A 21,936-nucleotide genomic window follows, 5' to 3' on the forward strand; every position below is an offset into this window, starting at 1 on the left:
ATGGGGAGAGTGGGTGAGGGAGGGGGGCTCCCTATTTCCTGGGGGGTGAGCAGGGGGAGGGCCGTCCTGTCCAGTGGGGGATGGGAAGGGGGAGGGACACCACCATCCCCTGTGGGCGTGGCCAGGGCTTGCTCTCTTCTCTGGGGGGCGGGTGAGGGGTCCCTAATTTCTGGGGGGTGAGCAGGGGAAAGGGCACCCCATCTAGTGCGGGCTGGGAAGGGGGAGGGGCATCCTCTGTGCCCTGGGGGCATGGCCAGGGCTTACTCTCTTCTCTGGGGGGCGGGTGAGGGGTCCTTATGCTCTGGGGGATGAACAGGGGACAGGGCACTCCATTCCTTTAGGGGGCAGGGGTTCCCTATCCTTTGGGGGCTAGGCAGGGGGAGGGGCACCCCAAATACACTGGAGGGCGGGGGGGCCCCCCTCACCTCTGCTGGCTTTCCCCAGCCATCCCCTGTGGTCAGGGTGGGGTCTGTACTAGCCCCGCGTGGGCCCCATCAAGGGGTTCCCGGCCCCTGGGCTGTTCCCCCTCCGTAGCTCCCCCCTGTTGCACCCGGGCCCCTGCACTGTCTCCTGCCCCCGCGAGGGGCCGGTGGCCAGAGTGGGGGTCATGCTGCGCTCTCCTCCCCCCTCCCCCCCAGTGCTGTAACCTGGCCCTCTCGGAGAGCCTCAAGGACCCCCTGAGCTTCAAGATCTCGGACCTCACCATCCCCAAGCAGCAGCACATGGTGCAGGTGAGTGCCCCCCAACCCTCCATATTGCAGCGCTAGGGGGCAGGGGCTCAGCAGTGGGGTTGAATGTGTGTGTGTGTGGTGGGGGGGACGGGACTTTGCCCTTGCAATGAGTTCCAAGGGCAATTCCCCAACGCGGCGCTCGGGGGCGCTATGTTGTGTGTGTGTGTGGAGGGAGGGTCTCTTCCCTCATAGTGCAGATCCCCCCCTGTATCCCCTGTGGGGCTGCAGGGGGTGGGGTGTGGCTCAAAAGGGGGTGCTCTCCTCACTGCCCCAGGGTTGTGGTAGGGCGCGTTGTCCTTGTGCCAGAGAGACACAGCTGAGATCCTGACAAGTTGTGGCTACTGGAGATTCCTTGGCACTTGCCCCTCGGTTTCCCCTCTGTGCCTTCGCTTGGGTCCTTTGTGCCGGGCGAGTGGTCCCTGTATAAACAGCCCCCACATCCCACCCCAGAGGTAGCTGCATCTCTGCACCGGGTTAGGGGTCCCTGTATAACTAACCCCCACACTCCACCCCAGAGGTGGCTGCATCGCTGCACCAGGGGAGGGGTCCCTGTATAACCAGCCCCCATGCCCCACTCCAGAGGCGGCTGCATCTCAGCACCAGTGAGTGATCCCTGTATAACCAGCCCCCACGCCCCACCCTAGAGGTAGCTGCATCTCAGCACCAGATGAAGGGTCCCTGTATAACCAGCCCCCGCCCCAGAGGTGGCAGCAAATCAGCTATGGGTGTTACTTCCCCCGTCCCCTCTGCAGGCCAGGAACCAGGAAGAGAAGCGGCTGTGGATCCATTACCTGAAGCGCCTGATCGTCGAGAACCACCCAGCATCTATCCCGCAGAAGGTGAGCAGGGGAAGGATGCAGCTAAGGGGTCTCCGCTGGCTGCTCGGAGTCTGTTCTCAGACCTCACTCCTGTTCGTAATGAAGCCATTGCCCCCGGCTGCCTCCCCCAGCCGGCCACAGCCAGGGGCCAACACGGGACTGGGCCTTGGAGGCTGCACTCCCCTCTTACCCATGTGGGGGGCGCTGCATGCTGCAGCCAGGTGTGCAGTAGCCCCTGGAGGCCGCGCTCTCCTCTTATCCCCAAAGGGGCGCTGTGCACTGCAGCCAGGTGTGTAACCCCCTTTTCTTGTTGTTACAGGCCAAGCAAGTGCTGCTGGAGAACAGCTTCCAAAGTAAGTGAGTGGCTATCTGCACCCAGCCCCCTTCTCCCAGAGCTGGGGAGAGAACCCAGGAGTCCTGGCTCCCAGCCCCGCCACGTTCTAACCACTAGACCTCACTCCCCTCCCAGAGCTGGAGTGAGAACCCAGGAGTCCTGACTCCCAGCCCATCTACACTCCCCTCCCTTCCCAGAGCTGGGGAGAGAATCCAGGAGTCCAGGCTCTGGCTCTAACCTCTAGATCCCATTTCCATCCCAGAGCTGGAGTGAGAACCCAGGCATCCTGACTCCCAGCCCCCTATCTCTGCTGTAGGCCAGTAGCCTTGAGGCCATTGCTGAGTGACAGGAAGGGAGGGGCTGGAAGGAGGTGGGGCTGGGCAGGGTATGAGCAGAGAACATGACTCATGGGGCTGCCGGGGTGTGAAGCATGGACAGCGTTTGGGGAGGGGGGCAGGAGCAGCAGCGTTAGACGCTCCAACCCCTCATCTGTACCAGGCTCCCCAGAGATCCGCTGCAGCCCAGAGCCCCTGAAGACACCGGCCCCCTCTCCAAGGATGGAGGATGCCTGGGGCTTCCCCCGCGGCAGGCGGCAGTCAGGTACGAAGGGGCCGGGGGGAAAGCGGGACGCAACAGCTCCTGCACCGAAGTGGGGGTTCCCAGCCATAGGCCAGGCCAGCGCCCCGTTGAGCTGAGCCGGGACGCCATGGGGCTCTTGATGCCAGCAGGGTGGGCGTGGGACCGTGTGCCAGGGAGCGAGTCCTGGCGCTAATGCCCCCCATGTGCAAGGACCCTGCTGCACTCAGGGGCTGGGTGGGGGGGAAAATCCTGACCCAGCCCCTGCAGCTCAGAGTGGGGGCTGGCGCCCCAGAGAAGCCAGAGGCAGGGGTGGGGCTGGATTCCTTTCTGATCTGGGCTCTCCTGTCCCGTTTCAGAGCCACCCAAATTCATGTGCAGCCCGGAGAGAGCCCGCAAAAGCTGCCCCGTCGTCCAGCCGGACAGCGCCACTCAGTACCGCCGGGGGCGCAGGCAGTCCGGTGAGTGCCCCTCAGCCAGCACGGGACGGCAGGAGAGGAGTTTGCCGGGACTCAGCCCAGCTCCTATGGGGACTGGCGGGGGGTGGCACCTCCCAACTCATGCAAATGGGGCCCCCCCATCAGTGGACTCAGCCGACGGGAAGGATTGATTGGGCCACGAAGATAGAGCCCCCCCCCCGCCCTCCAATGGGGAAACTGAGGCATGTAAATGATAGAGCTGGGGAGAGAACCCAGCCCCCCCTGCTCTAGCCACTAGACCCCACTTCCCTCCCAGAGCTGGGGAGAGAACCCAGAAGTCCTGACTCCCAGCTCTGGGAGGGGAGCGGGATCTGGTGAGTTAGAGGAGAAGGGCTGGGAGCCAGAACTCCTGGGTTCTCTCCCTAGCTCTGGGAGGGAAATGGCTAGAGCAGGAAACAACAGGTTCAGGACTCCTGGGTTCTCTGCCAAAGACTCCTCATGTGACTTTGTATAAGTCTCGTCCCCCTTTTGTGCCTCAGTTTCCCCAGCTGTCATTCCGCCTGCTAGGGTGTGCCACACAGGGGAGCTTCCCGGGTCACCCGAGCCTCCCTAGCTCTTCCTGGCAGGGTGGAACCTGAGTGGCCTTAAAGAGGTGTTCCCTCTTTAACGCTTCTTCCTCTGCCCCCAGAGCCGACCACTGAGCTGAGCCAGATGGGGCAGGAGCAGAACGGTAAGTATCCCACACCCCGCTCTCCTGGTGCCCCTCAGTCCCGACCCGCAGCACCCACTGAGCCCTGGGCTCTCCCTCTGCTCTCCTGATGCGCCTCAGTCCCCCTCACCTCCCTGCTATCCCAGCCCTGGGCTCCCCCAACCGGGCCCCTCAATTGGCTGTGTTGCCAACATGCAGCCAGTCCTGAGTTATGACCTCAGCCTTCCTGGGTTAGGCAGTCACTGGCTATCCCAACACTGCCCACTAGAGGGGAGTCTTGCCCTTTCCTCTGATGCAGGCAAGATACCGGGGTAGATGGGCCCCAAGTCTGATCTGATCTGAAAATTCCCTTGTTCCTAAGAGCCCGGGACAGGACCTGAGCCCAGGAGGTGCTGGCGGGGCTAGCCCTTGTTTTGCCAGACGGGTCCATGCTGGTGGGTTTCGGGGCCGGCTGCTCAGGTGTCTAACTCTGGGTTTCTCTCTTTCTCTTCTGTGCTGAGGTCGCTGTCGGGGGCTCCCAGCCACCCCCAAATTGAAGGTAAGGGGCTGGCGTGTTCTGAGGTTTCCCTTCCCCAGCTGGTGTTTTATAGCTGCCAATAGGGTCTCAGTGCCGGGGTAGGAAGTTGGAAGGTGTGGGGTGGGGGGAGGACTCCTGGGTTCTCTCCTTGGTTCTGAGAGGGGAGTGGTATCTAGTGGTTAGAGCGGGAGGCGGCTGGGAATCAGGACTCCTGGGTTCTCTCCTTGGCTCTGAGAGAGGAGTGAGGTCTACTGGTTAGAGCAGGAGGGCTGGGAGCCAGGACTCCTGGGTTCTGTCCCCAGCTCTGGGAAGGGGAATGGGGGTTAGTGGTTAGAGCCGGGGGAGGCTGGGAGTTAGGCCTCCTGGGTTCTATCCCTGCTGGCAGGGAGAGGGGGGTTAAAACAGGCAAATAACCTTGCTGTCCTCTCCCCACCCAGTGCCCAGGTCTGGGGGGCGTGCGTGGAGGGAGGGATGGGGGGGTGGGATCAGTCCAGGACTGCTGTCCTTAGCAGCCTGGGGCCTGTTCCCTTTGTAGCATGCGGGCAGCGAGGGGGAGCTGTTCCCCGCCCCGCCGCCCCTGGCACTCTCAGGCAGTGTCTGCACCCTGGACTCCAGCGTAGCTGAGGAGTCGGACCACGGTGAGGATGCCGAGTCACCCCCGTTCTGCCTGGCCGAGGAGCCGCTGTCCATCACCGAGGAGATCCTGGAGCTGCTCAGCCAGAGGGGGCTGAGCGGGGACCTGGGTACAGAGGAGACGCCATGGGGGCAAGGAGAGCAGCGCCCTGGGAGCCCCACTCCACAGCCAGAGCAGGTATGTGAGAAGGGGCATAATGGGAGAGAAGGTAGAAGCGGCATTGGCTAGTGGAGGGAGCACTGGGCTGAGAACCAGGACTCCTGGGTTCTGTCTCTGGCTGAGGGAGGTGAGTGGGATCTAGTGGTCAGAGCCGGGGCTCTGGGAGCCAGGACTCGTGGGGTCTGTCTCTGGCTGAGGGAGCAGAGTGAGGTCTAGTGGTCAGAGCACTGGGTCTGGGAACCAGGATTCCTGGGTTCTGTCTCTGGCTGAGGGTGGTGAGTGAGGTCTTGTGGTCAGAGCAGGGAGTCTGGGAGCCAGGACTCGTGGGGTCTGTCTCTGGCTGAGGGAAGTGCGGTCTAGTGGTTAGAGCAGAGCCTAGGACGTAGACTTCTGTGTGCCTATGGGTAACATTTTCAAAAGCACCTGACTTAAGAGCGAAAGCCCCATTTTCAAATCCGACTGGGCCCTTCGGAGTCTGATTTTTCCCGGGTCCCTTAAATGGAACTTGGTATCCAAAACCGTGCTGTGAAAATTCTACCAGTGCTGCACCATCAGCCTTCCGCCCAGCCTGAGATTTGGCTGAGAAATCCTGTGATTTTTGCCTGAGAAATCATGAGAGTCAAGGGTTCTTTCTGCTGCTCTGAGCTCACATTTTCACCCTTTTTTGTTCAACCAGGAGGGCTGGCAATTTCCTTTTGGGCTTTGAATCAAAGCCTAGATTCCCCCGAAAGCCCATGATTCCAGGAGCTGTGTGATTATTAAGTGAAACCGCAAGGATCTGTTAGCTAGACCTGGACGGGAAGCTTTGCTCATCCTAGGAACACGGTCAAGAGATTGAAATATTTTCCCTTCCCGAATCGGGACGTAAAATCAAAATCTCAAAGATTTTCACCAGTTGGAAATTTGTTTCCCTTCCGGTCATTTCAAACATTTCATTTCACTTTTGATCCTTTTTATTTTATTTTTGTTTAAACTTGGGGTTCTCCATAAATGATGTAACGCATTTTGGGGTGATTTTCAAGCCCTGCCTGCCCCGGGTAACACTTCGTAAGACGGAAACAAAGAGCGAAATGAAGGATTCACCCACCCACTGCCCCGTCACCTCATTTTTTTAATTTCTATTTTTTATTATATGGTTTGAACCGGAAAACTGGAATTTTTCATTTAAAAAATTTAGAAACATTTTCCCCCGGGTGTTTTTGAGACGAGAAATGCGTCCATTTCCCGCCAGCGAGGGTCCGCTTTTGACAGATCACCGTTTTCTGATGGAACAATCCTTTGCTGAGAAATATCCCCCCAGCCTGACTCTGACCCCGCTGTTGTCTGCTTTGATCCCCCAGGATCCGCCTCTGAGCCGAGCCGTGCTGGAAGAACGAGCCGAGGGAAGCGAGATTCAGGAGGCAGACGCCACAGGGGGAGACGAGCCCTGCTGTGGCAGCCTCGGCTTGACGCAACCCCTCCCGCCGCGCCATCCCCCCCAGAGCGAATCGGAGGAGGAGCAAAAGGAGGAGCGGGGCCCTTCCCCACTTTGTGTCCTAGAAGACCTGAGTGCAGAGGAGGCCGCCGGCAAGCCAGAGGGCCTGGCAGGGGATAACGCCCTGCGTGCAGGGCGCGAAGCGTCCAATGAGGAGCTCGGCTCCACTGATGGGGCCTGCCCCGCATATGGGGATGGGTCAGCGCAGGACTCGCCGCTGACCCGAGACGACCGGCTGCTGATCGAGAAGATCAAGTGCTACTACGAGGCGAGCGAGGCTGCTCCAGACCTCCCTGCTCAGGAGGGTGCCCTCTCTGCCCCCACCGGGGTGGTGCGGGACTCTGTGCTCCACTTCAACCGCCTCCCCCAGCAGGAAGGAGCCATGGACTGCGAGAGGGGCCGGGCTTCTCGGGCCAAGGCCCGCCCTGCCCGCCAGGAGGATGCTAGGAGGAGATGGGGCCAGTTTCTTGACCAAAACACCATCCCTCGTGACGCCAACCAAGAGGATTCTGGGAACGGGGAGGGCCCGGCCTTTGATCAAGACACTCAGTTTGGGGCCAACCAAGAGGCCCAAGAGGATGCTGGGAAGGGACAGGGCCAGCCAATCAACCCAGACATCCATGGCATCAACCAAGAGGATGCTGGGAAGGGGCAGGACCAGCTCATTGACCAAGGCACCGAAGCTGACGCCAACCAAGAGGATGCTGGGAAAGGGCGGGGCCAGCTCATTGACGGAGGCACCGAAGCTGACGCCAACCAAGAGGATGCTGAGAAGGGGCGGGGCCAGCCTGCCAGCCATGTTGCCCCGCCCCCTGCCGGCCAGGAGCCCGAGTACAAGTCGTGCGCAGAGATCCGGCGGGCGTGGCGGGAGAAAGAGCGGGGGGCGGCGGACGCCCTGGGAGCGCGCACCCCCCGCATGAAGCTGGGCAGCAAAGGGCCGGCAGCCGCCCGTGAGCCCCCACCGTTCCTGGAGCCCCTGTGGATTGTGGAGGAATCAGATCTGGCTGCCCCACCCCGGCTGCCCCGTGGCGACGGGGTCCCTCGGGCTGATGGTGTCCCGCCCGCCGGCTACGCCCCCCTGCCAGGGCTGTACGAGGACACTGCCCCTTGCCTGCTGGAGAACTCGGAGCGGATCCTTAGCAAGGTCCAGGCCCTGGCGCGGATGTACAGCGAGAAGATCAGCCGGTCCAAGATGGCCCGGAGGCCGCAGGACGGGCTGCGCCGCCCAGTACCCAGCAGGATGGGCACCCTGGAAAGCCTGCGGGAGGAGATGCCAGGGCCCTGCCTCCCTCGCTGTGAGTCCCAGGGCTTGTGGCTGTGTGGGTAGGACCCCCCTGCTGCGGCACGGTTTGGAGGGAGGCCTTGGGAGGGGCCCGGGGCAGCCCCAGGTGTCAGAGAACTCCACCCTCTGTAGGGCACCCCAGGGTGTCACTCTGTATGCCAGGCTCTCTGCAGCATGGCTGTCCCTCTCCCCACTGCTCCATGCCCGATTCCGCGGCCCCCTGAGCCAGCCAGTTACCCACCCTAGGGTGGATCAGAGCCTGCGCCCCCTAGAGGGGAAAGGCTCTGTGCCCCATTCCTCATCCCCCTGAGCCAGCCAGTCCCCCACCCTGGACTGGATCAGAGCCGGTGTCCCCTAGAGGGGAAAGGCTCCGTGCCCCATTCCCCACCCCCTTGAGCCAGCCAGTCCCCCACCCTGGACTGGATCAGAGCCGGTGTCCCCTAGAGGGGAAAGGCTCCGTGCCCCATTCCCCACCCCCTTGAGCCAGCCAGTCCCCCACCCTGGACTGGATCAGAGCCGGTGTCCCCTAGAGGGGAAAGTGCCCCATTCCCACCCCCTTGAGCCAGCCAGTCCCGCCACCTGGACTTGGATCAGAGCCGGTGTCCCCAGAGGGGAAAGGCTCCGTGCCCCATTCTTCACCCCCCTGAGCCAGCCAGTCCCCCACCCTAGGCTGGATCAGAGCCGGCGCTCCCTAGAGGGGAAAGGCTCCGTGCCCGATTCCTCACCCCCTGAGCCAGCCAGTACCTCCTTCAAATCTCTAGGTTGTGTGGAGAATCATGATGGATCCCAGGGCAATGGGGTAACATGGAGTCCAAATCAGGGCAGGATCTGAGACTCCAGCAGCTCTGGCCTGTTTGCCCCCGGCTCCCCGGCCGCTGGCTTTCCCTACCCCCTGCCTCCCAGGTCTGTGTATCTGGATCCCTCCTTACGTCAGTCTCTGCTGTCCGAGCGTTGGTGTCCCGGGTGCCTGGACACCAGAGCAGGTCGAACTGCACCCCAGAGCCACCTGGCCTGTCCCAGGACTAGATTGGCTGGCACAGAGCCACCCAGGGAGACAGGCGTGTGGAGTCTGAGCAAAGCTGTCCTGGGGCCTGGGGTGGAGGGAGCTGCAGAGGGGACTTTCTGCCGGCTGTGGCAGGGCTTGAGGCGCAAGAGGAGCGGCCAGCTTGCGAGGCATTCCTTTTGCTCAAGCCGTAGATGCCTAGGGGGGTGGATTGCAGGGACACGGGTTCTAGTCCCAACTCCCCTAAGTGGGTGGGGACTATCCCTGCAGCCTGCAACTCATCAGTCCTGTGCAGGAAGCGTTCACAGGCGCAGCTGGGTCCTGTTCGGTCACACACACGCACACACAGTCATTGCTGGGGGGATCAGAATAGAAAGCTGGTGGTAACCCCTGCAGGCTGCTCCTCCTGCAAGCAAGGCCTGCCCCCCACCCCCACCCCCGGTGTCAGAACAAAAGCCGCTGTCCTGGGACCTGTGCCCAGGAAAGAAAATGTTCCTTGTGGGGGCCTGAGAGCAGATGGGAAGGGCAGCTGGGAAAGCGGAGCGTGGGGGGGGGGTGATGGCTCTGGTGAAATTGGACAATGCCATCTGAGCAATGTATATGGGTGTGTGCAAGAGACCGCAGCCCCCCCTGCTGGCGCGGGGTGCGTTCGCACAACGGGCAGAGTTCCCTGCTCAAAGGGATTCAGGAGTTGATCTGCTAGGATGGGTCCCCAGCTGGGGTGAATGCCGGAGTAATATCCCCAGGCAGTGGGAATCAGCACCATTCCTTTGACTTCTGTGGCTCCTAACACCGGTTCACACCAGCTTTGGGGCAGGGGGGGTCTGACCCTGGGCTCTGTCCTGCTTGGATCCCTGCACCTGTACTTTGGGGTCAATTGGGGCTGCATGCTCAGCTCTGCAGTAGGTGAGAGAATAATATTCGGCCCCTCTGCAGGTCTCCAAGTTCTTCACGAAGGCGGGTAAATTGGATCCCCTTTTTACAGATGGGGAAACTGAGACACCGGTCTTGCCCAAGGTCACCCCAGAGCAGCACAAGACTGGGAACCGGGTCTCCTGAAGCTCATGCTTGTGCTCTACCCACTAGGCTGCACGTGGGGATAAGGGGCGTAAGCCGACAGGGAGCTGCTGACCCCTCTCCCCTTGTCTCCCCCAGGCGAGCCCCGGCTTTACGGCCATGTTCTCATCCGTGAGCCCCCCCTGCACGTGAACTGTGTCCAGGAGAACGTGCTGCTGGTGGCCGCCGCCCGAGGGAACGCCCTGGATCTGCACAGTGATGGGCCTGCACCTCTTCTGGCTTCCCTGCATCTGGGTTCGCCCCCGGCAGAGGAGCCAGGAGCCGCCCAGCAGGAGCTTCCCCCCCCGGCAGCTGTTCCGCCTCCCCCCTCGCTGGTGGAACCGCCCCCGAAGCTCAGCGGGGACCCCCCGAGCCCAGGCAATCCGGATGGGGAAGGCCCCGGCATGGGCAGCTCTCCCTCGCCAGCTCCCGTTGCTACCAGTGGAACTGGCACGACACCCGAAGCCAAGGACTTTGAAGGAGCCGGGTGCCTGTCGGTGCCAGGCTGCCAAGCCGGGCTGCAGGCCTGCGGGCACCGGGGTAAGCCGAGCACCGGGGAGGTTTCCACAGAGACGGCAGCCTCCTCTCCCTTCTGGGAAGCAGCCCTGAGCCAGCAGGCGCCGGAGGTGGCTGGGCCGGTCCCAGTGGCCTCCCCCACCCCTGCAACGGAACGGCAGCCTGCGTGTGTCGGCACGTCCTCCGAGCCCGACCTGGTGGGACAGGACCTCTCCATCCCTGGCGCTGGCCCCCCAGAGCCGGCGGGGAAGCAGAGTGGGCCTATCGTTGTCCTGCTGCCAGAGGAGCGGGCCCTGGCTTTGGGCAGGGATTCCCCGCCTGGCACTGAGGAGCTGCTCCCCCAACCATTGCTGGGGCCTGTCTGCTGCGAGACAGGAGAGGCTTCCCTGCCTCCTGCGCCAGACCCCGTCCCACCTGCGGCACCCTCCAGTGCTGCAGGATCCTCGTCTCCGGTCCACAGCAATGCCCTGCCCCTGGCAGCTGTGCCATCCCGGGGCACCCGCCTGCCTTCCCGGGCCACGGGCATGGCACACCCATCCCCGGAGCTGTTCTCGGCTGCAGCTGCCCAGCCCAGCCGCTCCGTGGCCCGGTCAGCTCCCACGTCACCCAGCTCTGGCCTGGATCGCAGCCCCCTCCCGGCTCTGCTGCGCCTCCAGACCTCCTCCCCGGCACACCGGCGCCTCTCCTCCAGCGCCGCGGCCATCTCCAGGTACATCGCCGCCTCCTGCATCAGCCAGAGCCTGGCCAAGAGAAATGGTGCTTCCTCGGGGCCACCTGACACCCAGCCTCCTGCAGCAGAGACTCCGGCACCCACCAGGCCTCTGCCTGCTTGCACAGCCATCCCGAGATCATCCTACCCTTTGGGACCACCTGGCACCCAGCCTCCACTGGCAGAGACCCTGGCACCCACCAAGCCTCTGCCTCCTTGCTCAGCCATCCCGAGACCATCCGCCTGCCCCTTGGGACCACCTGGCACCCAGCCTCCTGCAGCAGAGACTCCGGCACCCACCAGGCCTCTGCCTCCTTGCTCAGCCATCCCAAAGCCATCCTCCTGCCCCTTGGGGCCACCTGGCACCCAGACTCCGTCGACAGAGACCCCGGCACCCACCAGGCCTTTGCCTCCTTGCTCAGCTGTCCCGAGACTGCCCCCTGGCCCCCTGGGCTCCAGAGCCCCAGCACCCCCATCTGCTCCATTCCCCAGTGAGAAGGCCAATGCCTGGTCTCATTGTACCAGCAAACGGGACCCTTCCCAGCTCAGTGTCTGCCCTTCCCCCTGTGCAAGCCCTGGGTCGCCCTCTGCCCCGGGCTGTTGCCGCGATTCCGGCTGGCTGGGGGAGCCCATCCCCTTGGTGTCTGGCTCGGGCGTGCTGCTGGCCTTCGACCGTCTCTCGGGGACATGCCCGGCCCCCCGGGCTAAGCAGCCCGCCCCCTTCTCCTCCACTTCAGAGCCCAGCTCCAGGGTCCAGTCTCCAGCGCCAGCCTGCCCCCGGGTGTGCTCCCCGCCTCCCTCCAGTCAGCGCCCCGCAGTGGGAAGAGGTGGCTTCGCCCCCCCGCGGCCTTGCTCCTTTGCCCCCTTGCACGTCCCCTCCCAGCCTTCCACCCTCCGCCTCTCCTCGCCCCTGCAGCCCACCTCCCACCCCTCCGCCACGTTACCTCAGCCAGGCAGGAGGCCGAGGGGAAACCCCGAGAGCCCCCCGTTCCCTAGGGATGGAGACAGGGCAGGGTGCTGCTCCAGGGCACCCCCTAGCAACTCAGCGAGTCCCAGCCCCGATGAACTGGATGGCATCAAGTGGCCGGATGTCCCCGGCTTGCGTTCCAGGTACGCTGACTGGGCAGGCAGCATGGGGGCGCCGGGCTCACCGGAGGAGTATCCTAAAGTGAGGGCGGACTCGGCTCGGGACATGGGACCCCATCGGGCCAGCTACTCCACCACCGTCAACATCCAGATCGGGGGCAGCGGCCGGATCGCCTCCTTCAGCAACGCTCAGGTCAGCCTCACCCACCCGCTGCTGGCGGCGCCCGGGCAGCACAGCACAAGGCGGATCAATGGCAGCACCTTAGAGACCCCGCAGAAAACGTGACGGCCCAGGTCAGGCGGGGGGTTTCACAGCCACAGCTGCAGGAGCGCTCCCGGCTCTGCACGTGCCCGGGGACCAATGGTCATATATTTCTGGGGCTGGATGGTATGTGAGGGGCATGAATTGTTACTGACCCACTGGGGTTGGCAGGGGTGGGGCCAGATCCCCAGCTAGGGTAATTTGGCCAGTTGAAGATCCGGGCCCATTGATCCCAATGGAATGAGGCCCATTGATGCCAGCTGGGGATCTGGGTCCATTGACCATAATGGAGCGACATCCATTGACCCCAGTGGAATGAAGCCTATTGATACCACCTGGGGATCTGGGTCCATTGAACTTAACGAAGCGACGTTCACTGACTCCCAGTGGAATGAAGCCCATTGATGCCAGCTGGGGATCTGGTTTCCTGAGTGACTTCAGAGGCACAGTGGGGTGGATAATGCAGCTGAACTCAAGAGTCCATCCGTGCAATTAAGCAACAGTTTCCAGGCCAGGAGGGATCGGCGGGGCCCGGTCTGTAAAAGCCGTATGCCCCCAACTGATTGTGCTCGTCCTGGCCAGGTGGCCACAGCACCTACAGGCCAACAGGTAAAGGGCTTTCTGCCCTGCAAGCCCCCTCACGAGGCAGACGGCATTCGGTTCAGGCTCTGGGTGGTTTTAACCGCCTGGCTTGTTCCTCGGTGGGTTGGGCCTGCATCGAGACCAAAGTGAGCGGTGTGGGTGTTTGTAAAGAGGAGTGGGCACTAGAGGGGACACAAACACACACAAAAGCCTAGGCAGCAGGGGGCAGGAGTGTGCACAGGGCAGTACAAACATATGCATACCTCCTTAGCCAGCACGGGGATCTGCATGCACACCCGCCTAGCCAGAAGGGAGCAGCGTGGACCCACAGAGAGGCAGCAGAAATACACCCAACTATTTTCCTGCTTTTAAGTGTGAAAACCAAAGTGTCTTCTGGGCCAAATCCTTGCTTCAGCCAAACTCTCCTTGAGGCAGCCCAGCAGAGCAAGAGCCCCAGGCATGGGGAAAGCCGTTGTCCTGGTGCAGAACCGCCGGCCCCGCCGCATCTGTCCCCATTAAGTTGTATGGAGCCCGGCTCAGATCGCTAGACCTAGGGGTCAGTTTCAGTCTTTGGACTCTGGCACATTGAGATACTGAGGTGTGTCAGCCACACCATCCCTGTTATGCCTTCGCTCTGGTGTTTCAGCCTCCCCCCGGCAGAAACCCAGCTCCACGAGTCCCTCTTAAACCTGCGCGAGCTGTTGGGCAGGGGTTGTATTCCCAGTTCTGCTACGAACTCCTAGTGTGTGATTGTGGTCTAGCCACTTAATCTGCCCTGTGCCTCATTTTCCCCCATGGGGATTGTGGACTCTTTGGGGCAGGGTGCGTAGCTTGCTCTGGGCACAGCATACATCTCAATTTTCCTGGGTGCTTCTGTAATTAATCTAACATAAACTGAAACTACAGCTCTGGTGAGCTGAAGCTGGTGCTGTTCAGTATCCATGCCCTCAAATGTGTAGGAAGTGGATGTTACTTTCTCTGCAAGGGAACCACAGATGGGCCCTCAACTCTTGCTTAAGGGCTGGCCTCAGGGTGTGCTGGAAATGGCAAGGCAGCCATGTCCGTCTCTTTCTGAGGCCTAAACGCACCTTAAATTCAGAAAATTTGCCCATAAAAATTGCAGTGGGACAGTTGGGTAGAACTGTTTTTTTTTAAAGTATTTGTATCAGATCAACATGGAAATCACTGGCTCAATGTCCGTTTAAACCAGCTGAGAATCTGGCCCCACTGTGTCCAGTGTAAGATGCCCCGTTTAAATTAGGTGGATCTCCAGCTCTTAATCTCTGCAGAGTGGCAACTGGTCCAAATTACTCCAGAATGATTTCCCCCCCCTCTACGCCCATAAAACCTGTAACTCAAAAGCACCCCTCAGTTTCTTCCCAGCTTTCCCTGGAGCTGAGTTGCTGTGAGATTCTAGTCGATTTCTCTGACCAATTCAAGATGCAAAATAAGTTTGCTTAAATATTGCACTTCTATAGTAAAATCCCTCCAGACATAGCAATCCTGGGTTGTGATTTGGATGAAACGTCTTGGAATGTTTGAATCCCTGCTCGTTTTCCTTGAAATTAACAAGGGGAAATTGTGTGTGTGTGTGTGTGTCCTTTCCCTAAAAGAGGACATCAGGAACGGTGGCAATAAAATGCGAACAGTGAAATAAATATTGGCTCCTTAAAAAGTGGTACAGCTATTTCTGGCTTTTTGCAATGAGTTTTTCTGCTTCATCTCTAAAGCTGGGTTGCACAAGGAGATTTTAAATTGGAGCAGCAGGTAGTTAAAGAGACGCCAGTATTTAATATCGAGTCTTCCAGTTGAACCATTTAGCTACATGTTTCTACAAATAATTTCAGAGCCCACCATTTGAGGAGAAAAAAAAAAAATCTCTAGGGTTATTACCACCTTTACTGCCTGTAATGGATGAGCCTGTATGTTTTTGTCCATTTGAGATTCAACTTTTGTCTGCTCTGACTGCTAGGGGCAATGCTAGCCTTGGGCAAGCCATCCAAGATGTCATGGCCAGTTTTAAAATGCCGTTAGTTTCCTTCTCTTGTAGATTTTTTTTAAAAGGCCGGAAGGCACCATTCTGAAATCTGTATAATCCAGCCAATCGTTAGCAAGAGGCACCTGGTCTTGATCTAAAGATTCTGAGAGAGAAAATCTGCCCGGTCACTTGGGGAACCTCTCCAGTGGTTAGCTCCTTGCCCCATTACAAACTTGCCCCCTCCCTGTTTCCAGTCTGAATGTGTCTCGCTTCAACTCCCTCCTGCTAGATCTTGTTCAATCTTTGCTCAATTATAAAGCCCTCTGCTATCAACAGTCTCCTTCCCCGTGGAGGTTGGACCACCCTTTTTGGCTCAAGCAGCCAGTCAAAGCTGGGGGGCCCTGCAATTGTTCCAGCTGGGCAGAGAAATTGATCCTAGAATCTGGCACCTTTGAGGCAATGCTGTTTGTTTGCAAGGGACCGTACAAAGTCCTGTTTCTCTGAACACAGGTGGACCCAAAAAACAGGAGGTCGCTTCCTTCCCTGCAGCAGCACACATCCTGGGTGTGTGTCTGTCTTTCTCTGCTTCTGTCTCTCTCTCCTTGTGCCATGCCCCCAAGACTCTTCGCCTGAAACCTATACTCTGCACCGAAGGCTCTTGAATTCCCCTGCACCGAAGGCTCTTGAATTCCGGAGTGGCTGTGGTTTGCCATGGGCTTGGAGAGCGCTGTTGTATCTTACACTGAACCTGAGCAAAGGGCAGCGGTTAGCTCATCAGGTTCAGGGGTTTTAACCCACCCTAAGGCAGTACGTCTCAGTTAATGAAATCAACTGAGCTTCCCCCTCCCTCACATTGCTCTTGTAGCAACTCTTGGTTCATGGACCAGACTCTGATCTCACTTCCACCCAGTTTACATTGGAGGGGGCACCAGATTGGAGCTGAGCCGAGGCCCGTCTCGCCCGGTATCCCGGCTCTGGGGGTGCCCAGCACAAGGTGCTGCAGAGCAAAGTGTAAGAACCTGGCAGAGGCAGAGGGGGGATAAGCTTCCCCCTCCCCGCCACATTAGGTCTCTGCCTCATCTTAATAGTCCGAGATCGTCTTAAGCCCTGGGGGGGGCGGTTTCTTTCTCCCTCAGCCTGGTTGTAAATCGAGCCACTCCTCCAGGGTATTATTATTATCCTCTGCATCAGATTAGCACCTAGGACCAGGCCATCCCCTCCCCCTATGTCAAACACTGCAGGTGTCATTGCTATTAGGTGTATTATGGTAGCACTCAGGCACCCCACTCATGGCCCAGATCCCATTGTGTCAGAAGGTGTATGTTTTATTAGTATTAGTTATATTACGGTAGCACCCAGGAGCCCAGTCATAGTCCGGGACCCCCACTGTGCCAGGTGCTGTACGTTTCTTTGGCTATTAGGTATATTATTTTGGTAACAGGTGCCCAATCATGGCCCAGGACCACATTGTATCAGGTGCTGTATATTTTTATTGCTTTTAGGTATATTATGGTAACACTCAGGTGCCCAGTCATGGCTCAGGACCGCATTGTGCCAGGTGCTGTATATTTTTATGGCTATTAGGTGTATTACGGTAACACTCAGGTGCCCAGTCATGGCCCAGGACCGCATTGTGCCAGGTGTTGTATATTTTTATTGCTATTAGGTGTATTACGGTAACACGCAGGCACCCAGTCATGGCCCAGGACCGCATTGTGCCAGGTGCTGTATATTTTTATGGCTATTAGGTGTATTACGGTAACACGCAGGCACTCAGTCATGGCCCAGGACTGCATTGTGCCAGGTGCTGTATATTTTTATTGCTATTAGTGTGTATTACATGGTAACCACCAGGCACCCAGATTCTGCCCAGGCATGTCAATGAGTGTCAGGTGCTGTACAGACACATGAACTGTCCTGACTCCAGTGACTTCCGTGGGGGTTTGTCCCGCTGCGAGGGTGAATCTCAGCCCCGGGGAGGAATTGTGGTGGAGTGGCCTTCCTTTTCCCCCCACTGGGGACCCACCCCCATCCCCTTACATCCTACCTGTTTTTGGTAGACTGGCGCATGGTACATGTTTTTCCAACCTCGTCCCCCCTCCCGAGCTTCCATCTCTGCACCTCCTTGCGTGTTCTTTCCTGGTGTCATTCTCACCTCCTGTCTCGGAGCCATCCAGCGAAATCGAACGATTTGTTTGATGTAGGTCCCAAATAACACCCCCACGCCTGCAAATGGGAAACGCAACAAGATGCAGCGTTTGAACTTTTGATGGCAAAACCGCGCTATCCGGTAGTGCTGCGCTCAGACCATGGGTTGGCGGCCAGTCTGTCGGGCTTCTCTTCCCGAAGTTCTGGCAGAACTGCGGGCTGGTGGTTGAGGAGGGAGCCACGGGACTCCTGGATTCCATCCAGGTCTGGGTGACATAGCGGTCTGAGCAAGTGAGAGCAGGGGCCAGGACTCCTGGGTCCGTCCTAGGTTCTAGGAGAGAGTGAAGATCAACACGTTAAGCAGAGGGAGGCCAGGATCCTGGGTTCCATTCTCAACTGTCCACCCCTCCTGAGGCAGGTCCCTCAGCCCCCCTCCTGCCCATTGCGACCCCCTGTAGCGGCAGTCGAAAGGAGGAATGAATGGGAGCTCGGTGGACACTCAGTGTGACCAGTGGGTGTCCGAGGCGATGTACGTGCTGAGGGGCTGTGAGATTGAGAAGGACGAGGGCTCCAGGGATCAGACTTCAGGTATTCGTAGCTCCTACTCTGCCCATCACCATGGCCTCTGAGCACCACTCAAGCGTTAATGAAATTGCTTCTGAACACACTCCTCTACCCTCAGATTCCCAGTGCCTCCTATCCAGCAGACCGGGCTAGTGGTAGAGCAAAGCACTGGGAGCCAGAATGCCTGGGTTCTTTTCTCAGCTCAAGTAGCTATGTTTAAAGCAGGAGGCTGGGAGCCAGGAATCCTGGTTCTTTGTTAAGCTGTGTAGCGGTGGTGTCTAGTGGTTAGAGCGCGTGGGGCTGGGAGCAGGTTTCATGGGCTCTACCTAACTTTGTGAAAGAGTGTGCGGTTTCCAGTCAGTGGTTAGAGCAGGGAGGACGGAGCGCCAGGATCACACCTCCGGTAAGTCGTCTCTGTCCAATGGTTGGAGAGCCACTTTGTGACGAAAATGAATGTTTACACTTTCTCTGGGCAGCGCGCCTGGGCTCACACCACACTCGCCAGAGCATTGTTATTCTCAAAGAGCTTTGTCCATTATTTCTGCTGTCACAATCACCTTTAATTAATGCCACAGGTTTAGTTCCTCTGGCTTCTTGTGAAGTGCCTTTGGAAATCCATTGGCGCTGGTTAGGATCTGATGCTATGTTATTGGTCTGGTGGATTGTTTATGGCCCTGTATTGTACGTACAGCTTGGATGTGTTTGTTCTTTTACTTCTGGTTTTGTTTCGTTTTTGTATAAAGTTATTTTGGAAGAGGAAAAAATTGCTGTCAGTTAATAAACAGTAATGTTTTCAGTGACGCTGGACTCTCCTTCTCGTTCAGGCCTCATTGGAATAACTGTCCCAGCACAGCTTGTAACATCTCTAGCTGAGCTTTCGCAGATGGGGAAACTGAGGAGAAAGTGGTGGCTACAATGAGCGGTGCCAGTGGTGGATTAGAACCAGGCGTTCTGGCTCCTGCTCAAACCACTAAACCACTGTCCCTGCCACAGCCAGAAGAGGACCCCAGGCGTCCTGGTTCTGATGACCCTTGCTCTAAACTAGACCACTCCTCTCCCAGAGCCAGGGAGGAAACCAGGAGTCCTGATTCCAGTTCCCCCCACTCACCCAAGTGTCCTCCCTTCATTATAACAGAGCAAGGGCAAACCTGCGCTGCACTCCAGGAACCCAGAGCTGGGGGCCAGGCCACCTTCTGTGAGCGCTCAGGAAAAAGCTATCCCAGCGAGGACTGGAGTGGGCCATTAAGGAACATCCACCCCTCCCCATCAGTCCCTTTCCCTCACTCCATCCCCGCCCCATCCCGCCTCCCCCCTGCCCTCTCATTTCCCCTCCCTAGCTCTCTCTCCCTCTCTCCCCACCCTTCCCCGCTAGATATTATAACATATTTAATATTAGTACTCATTTACATCCGCTGGTTATCCTACTGCGTAACGGTGATGACATTTTGTCTGCCCCTAAACCACCCCATCTTCCACACACTCCCTTGCCCCATAGATCCTCCTGCCCCCATACCCCTCCCCGTCTCCTGCTGCCCCTTCCCCTCACACCCCCCTTTTCTGACCCGCCTCACAACCTTCCCTATATACCTCCTTCTCACCTTCCCCCACAACCTTATCCCTCTCCATTGCTCCCATCCCCTCACAACCATCCCTTTCTAGGCCCCCATTCCTACACAAGCCCTTCGCCCCTCCCCTACGTATTCCTGCCCTCTACCCTTCCCCACACCCCTCCCTCTCCTGCTCCCCCTCCCCTCACACCCACTCACTTTGCTGCCCCCCTCCTTACACAACCCTTTCGCCCCCCCCCCCAGCTGCTCACAGCCCTGGCACACAACCAAGCAGATCAAAGTCAGAGCAGCCACAGCTGCAGCCAGGTGGCCTTTGCAGGGGGCTCCCGGGGTGACCCCGGCCTGTCGCTCTCCCTCTTGCCTTCAGATGGGCTGGAGACATGAGGGGGCTGGAAATGGACCCACCGCCCTGCACAGAACAGGCCCCCCCCGGACACCTGCACCAGATTTCCCCCCGTCCCCCTGTTGTGTCCCACAGCTGCTGCCAGAACCGGGGAAGGGGGGAGGGATGTTCTTTCCAATGAGCTGAATGAGGGAGCCTGGACTCCTGGATTTTATTCCCAGCCTTTGGGGTTACAGCAGGTTGGGCGTCAAGTGGTTGGAGCAGGGCGGCCTGGGAGTCAGGACACCTGGGTTCTATCCCTGACTCTGGAAAGGAAGTGAGGTCTAGTGATTGGAGCAGAGTGGCCTGAGAGTCAGGACACGTGGGTTCTATCCCTGGCTCTGGAACATAAACTTTCCCATTTTACAAATAACTCATCTGACATCCCAGTGCTGGGAACAGAACCCAGGTGCCCGGCAGACCCAGATCTAAGCCGCTCTGCCTTTCAGACGGGATTTGTCACTTATATGTGCTTAGATAAGTCTCTCTCTAACCATTGTGTGACATTTCCCTTCCAGAGCTCCGGGCGCTTGATTCCCGCTGCCTGGCAAATAGCTACATCACCCGCTGGCAAAGCGTGTATCAACACCCTCCACCCCAGCTCCCTAGGAGCAGCGTGGGATGGGACTCTGAAAACCCAGCCTTCAAAGCCTGCGGGGGGATTTTATGGCTGCAGGGTCTAGAATTTGGTGTGGTCCCCAACAGAAGGAGGTCTCCCCTCACCCACCTCATCTCTGGCACAGAATCCGTTAGGCCCACTTTTTAGAACCAGCTTTATTTAATTAACGGCATTGGGGTAGAGGTGGGGAAGACCCTGTAAAACAGGCTGTCGAGTTTTAAAAAAAATTTCCCTTGGCCAGATCTGGGGTGACCCCTCCCCTTGCCCCAAGATGCAGGCGGCTTACAGGTCCGTCGCCAGCGCGTATGCCTGTGGCCTGCCGGTGCACCGCGAGGTGTGGGGGGGGGGAGGCTGCAAGGCGGGCAGGCCGCGTGCCAGAGAGCAGACTGACCTTTGGGAAGCGGACGCAGATGGCAGGAGATAAGTTTGAAGAAATCCAGGCCGAGCTGGAATTCTCCTGAGCCGGCGTGGGGGAGGCTGGCCGGCGGGCGGAAGACTCCCCAGGGGACGGCAGCCTGCTTGTTAGCAGGGTTGTGACAACCCTGCCAGGCCCTTTTCTGGGTCCCGCTCTGGGGCAGGCATCCCAGAATGCAGTACAGTGAGCGGGGTAGGGGTAGTAAGATTGGTTTAACAGTTGCCAGGGGAGGGAAGCGGAGGGTGTTAAACTCTGGGTTTCAGCAGCTCTGAGTCCAAGTCCCAGCACCCCGCTGGACCTTGGGCAAGTCGCTCTCCAGGCTCTGTGACTCAGTTCCCCCAGCTGTACAATGGGGCATTGCAGTACAGTGCAAGGGCACTGGAGGAGGAGGAGGCAGGATACCTGGGTTCTGTTCCTGGCTTTGCCGCTGGGTGACCTTTGGATAAGTTGTCCATCCCCATCCCATTCCCCCACCCCACCACTGTGCCTCAGTTTCCCCATCTGTAAAACAGACACATTACTTCCCAGGAGTGCTCAGCTACTACGACCTTTAAAAAAAAACACCCAGAATTCTCTGCTGCCTGGCACCAGTAAGGGGAAAGGGGTGTCTGCAGATTTTCCCAGCAGTTGGGCAGCAGGCTAGGGGTGGAGAAGGGCCCACGGGAAGTGACTCTAGCAGATGGAACTTGCAAGGAGTTGCTTATTTGCACCTAGTTCTGCACTGGAGGAGGGGGCAGGTGAATAGGCTAACCCCCCCTCCCTCTGAGCCATATGAGGAAGGGGACACCCCTCTCCCAGGGCATGGGGAGGGGTAGGCGGAAGCTATGGCCAGGAGGGTGCAGACCACATGGATCTACCTTAGGAGAATGCAGTGGATTCAGAGCATGTGAGGCCAGCGGGAAGGAGCCCAAACCAATGCAAAGTACCCAAGACTCATGCACCCCAGCCCCTGCGCCCCCCCCCAGTCCCATGCCCCCCCCTCCAGCCACAGCACACTGTGGGAGCTGCCCAGCCAGCCACTGGACCCCTCCCAACCCAAGGTATGGCTCCTGATTCCAAGTCAGACAGGTGTAAACGGGCACAGAATGCATCCTGATGTATTTAACACTGACTCTTACTGTCCAAGGAGCATCAGTTGAAATTAACGAACATGCCCAGGGCGTCATTCTGTTTGCTGTTTTTTTCCTGACACTTCCTCCCCCCAGTCCCACCCCTCCCCCCAAAAAGCGATGTCACAGATCTGTTGCTGATCTGGGGGTTGGCAGGTGTCACGGCACTTCTGACACCTACCAGATGCAGCTGTGGGACTGATTAACTCCGTCCTGCTGGAGTCAGTGGGCAACACCCTCAGGGCCCACTGAGGACATAACCAGCCCCCCACCAAATTCCCCCTGT

At 58.8% G+C, this 21,936-nt stretch overlaps 1 protein-coding gene across 1 annotated transcript in view; it reads left to right on the plus strand.

Moving 5' to 3' along the window:
* The window catches only part of PLEKHG2 (pleckstrin homology and RhoGEF domain containing G2), a 29,288-nt gene extending 14,920 nt beyond the window's left edge, over window positions 1-14,368 (plus strand). Inside the window, exons 8-17 of the mRNA XM_075070500.1 lie at window positions 462-731; window positions 1,484-1,570; window positions 1,869-1,902; window positions 2,382-2,483; window positions 2,819-2,920; window positions 3,567-3,608; window positions 4,088-4,125; window positions 4,640-4,915; window positions 6,238-7,666; window positions 9,812-14,368. Of these exons, the coding sequence (XP_074926601.1) occupies window positions 462-731; window positions 1,484-1,570; window positions 1,869-1,902; window positions 2,382-2,483; window positions 2,819-2,920; window positions 3,567-3,608; window positions 4,088-4,125; window positions 4,640-4,915; window positions 6,238-7,666; window positions 9,812-12,309 (4,878 nt within the window). The 3' untranslated portion in view covers window positions 12,310-14,368. The remainder of the gene's footprint in view (window positions 1-461; window positions 732-1,483; window positions 1,571-1,868; window positions 1,903-2,381; window positions 2,484-2,818; window positions 2,921-3,566; window positions 3,609-4,087; window positions 4,126-4,639; window positions 4,916-6,237; window positions 7,667-9,811) is intronic.
* The last annotated feature ends 7,568 nt before the right edge of the window (window positions 14,369-21,936 follow it).

This window comes from Chelonoidis abingdonii, chromosome 11, assembly GCF_003597395.2.
Source record: "Chelonoidis abingdonii isolate Lonesome George chromosome 11, CheloAbing_2.0, whole genome shotgun sequence".
Taxonomy (NCBI): domain Eukaryota; kingdom Metazoa; phylum Chordata; order Testudines; family Testudinidae; genus Chelonoidis; species Chelonoidis abingdonii.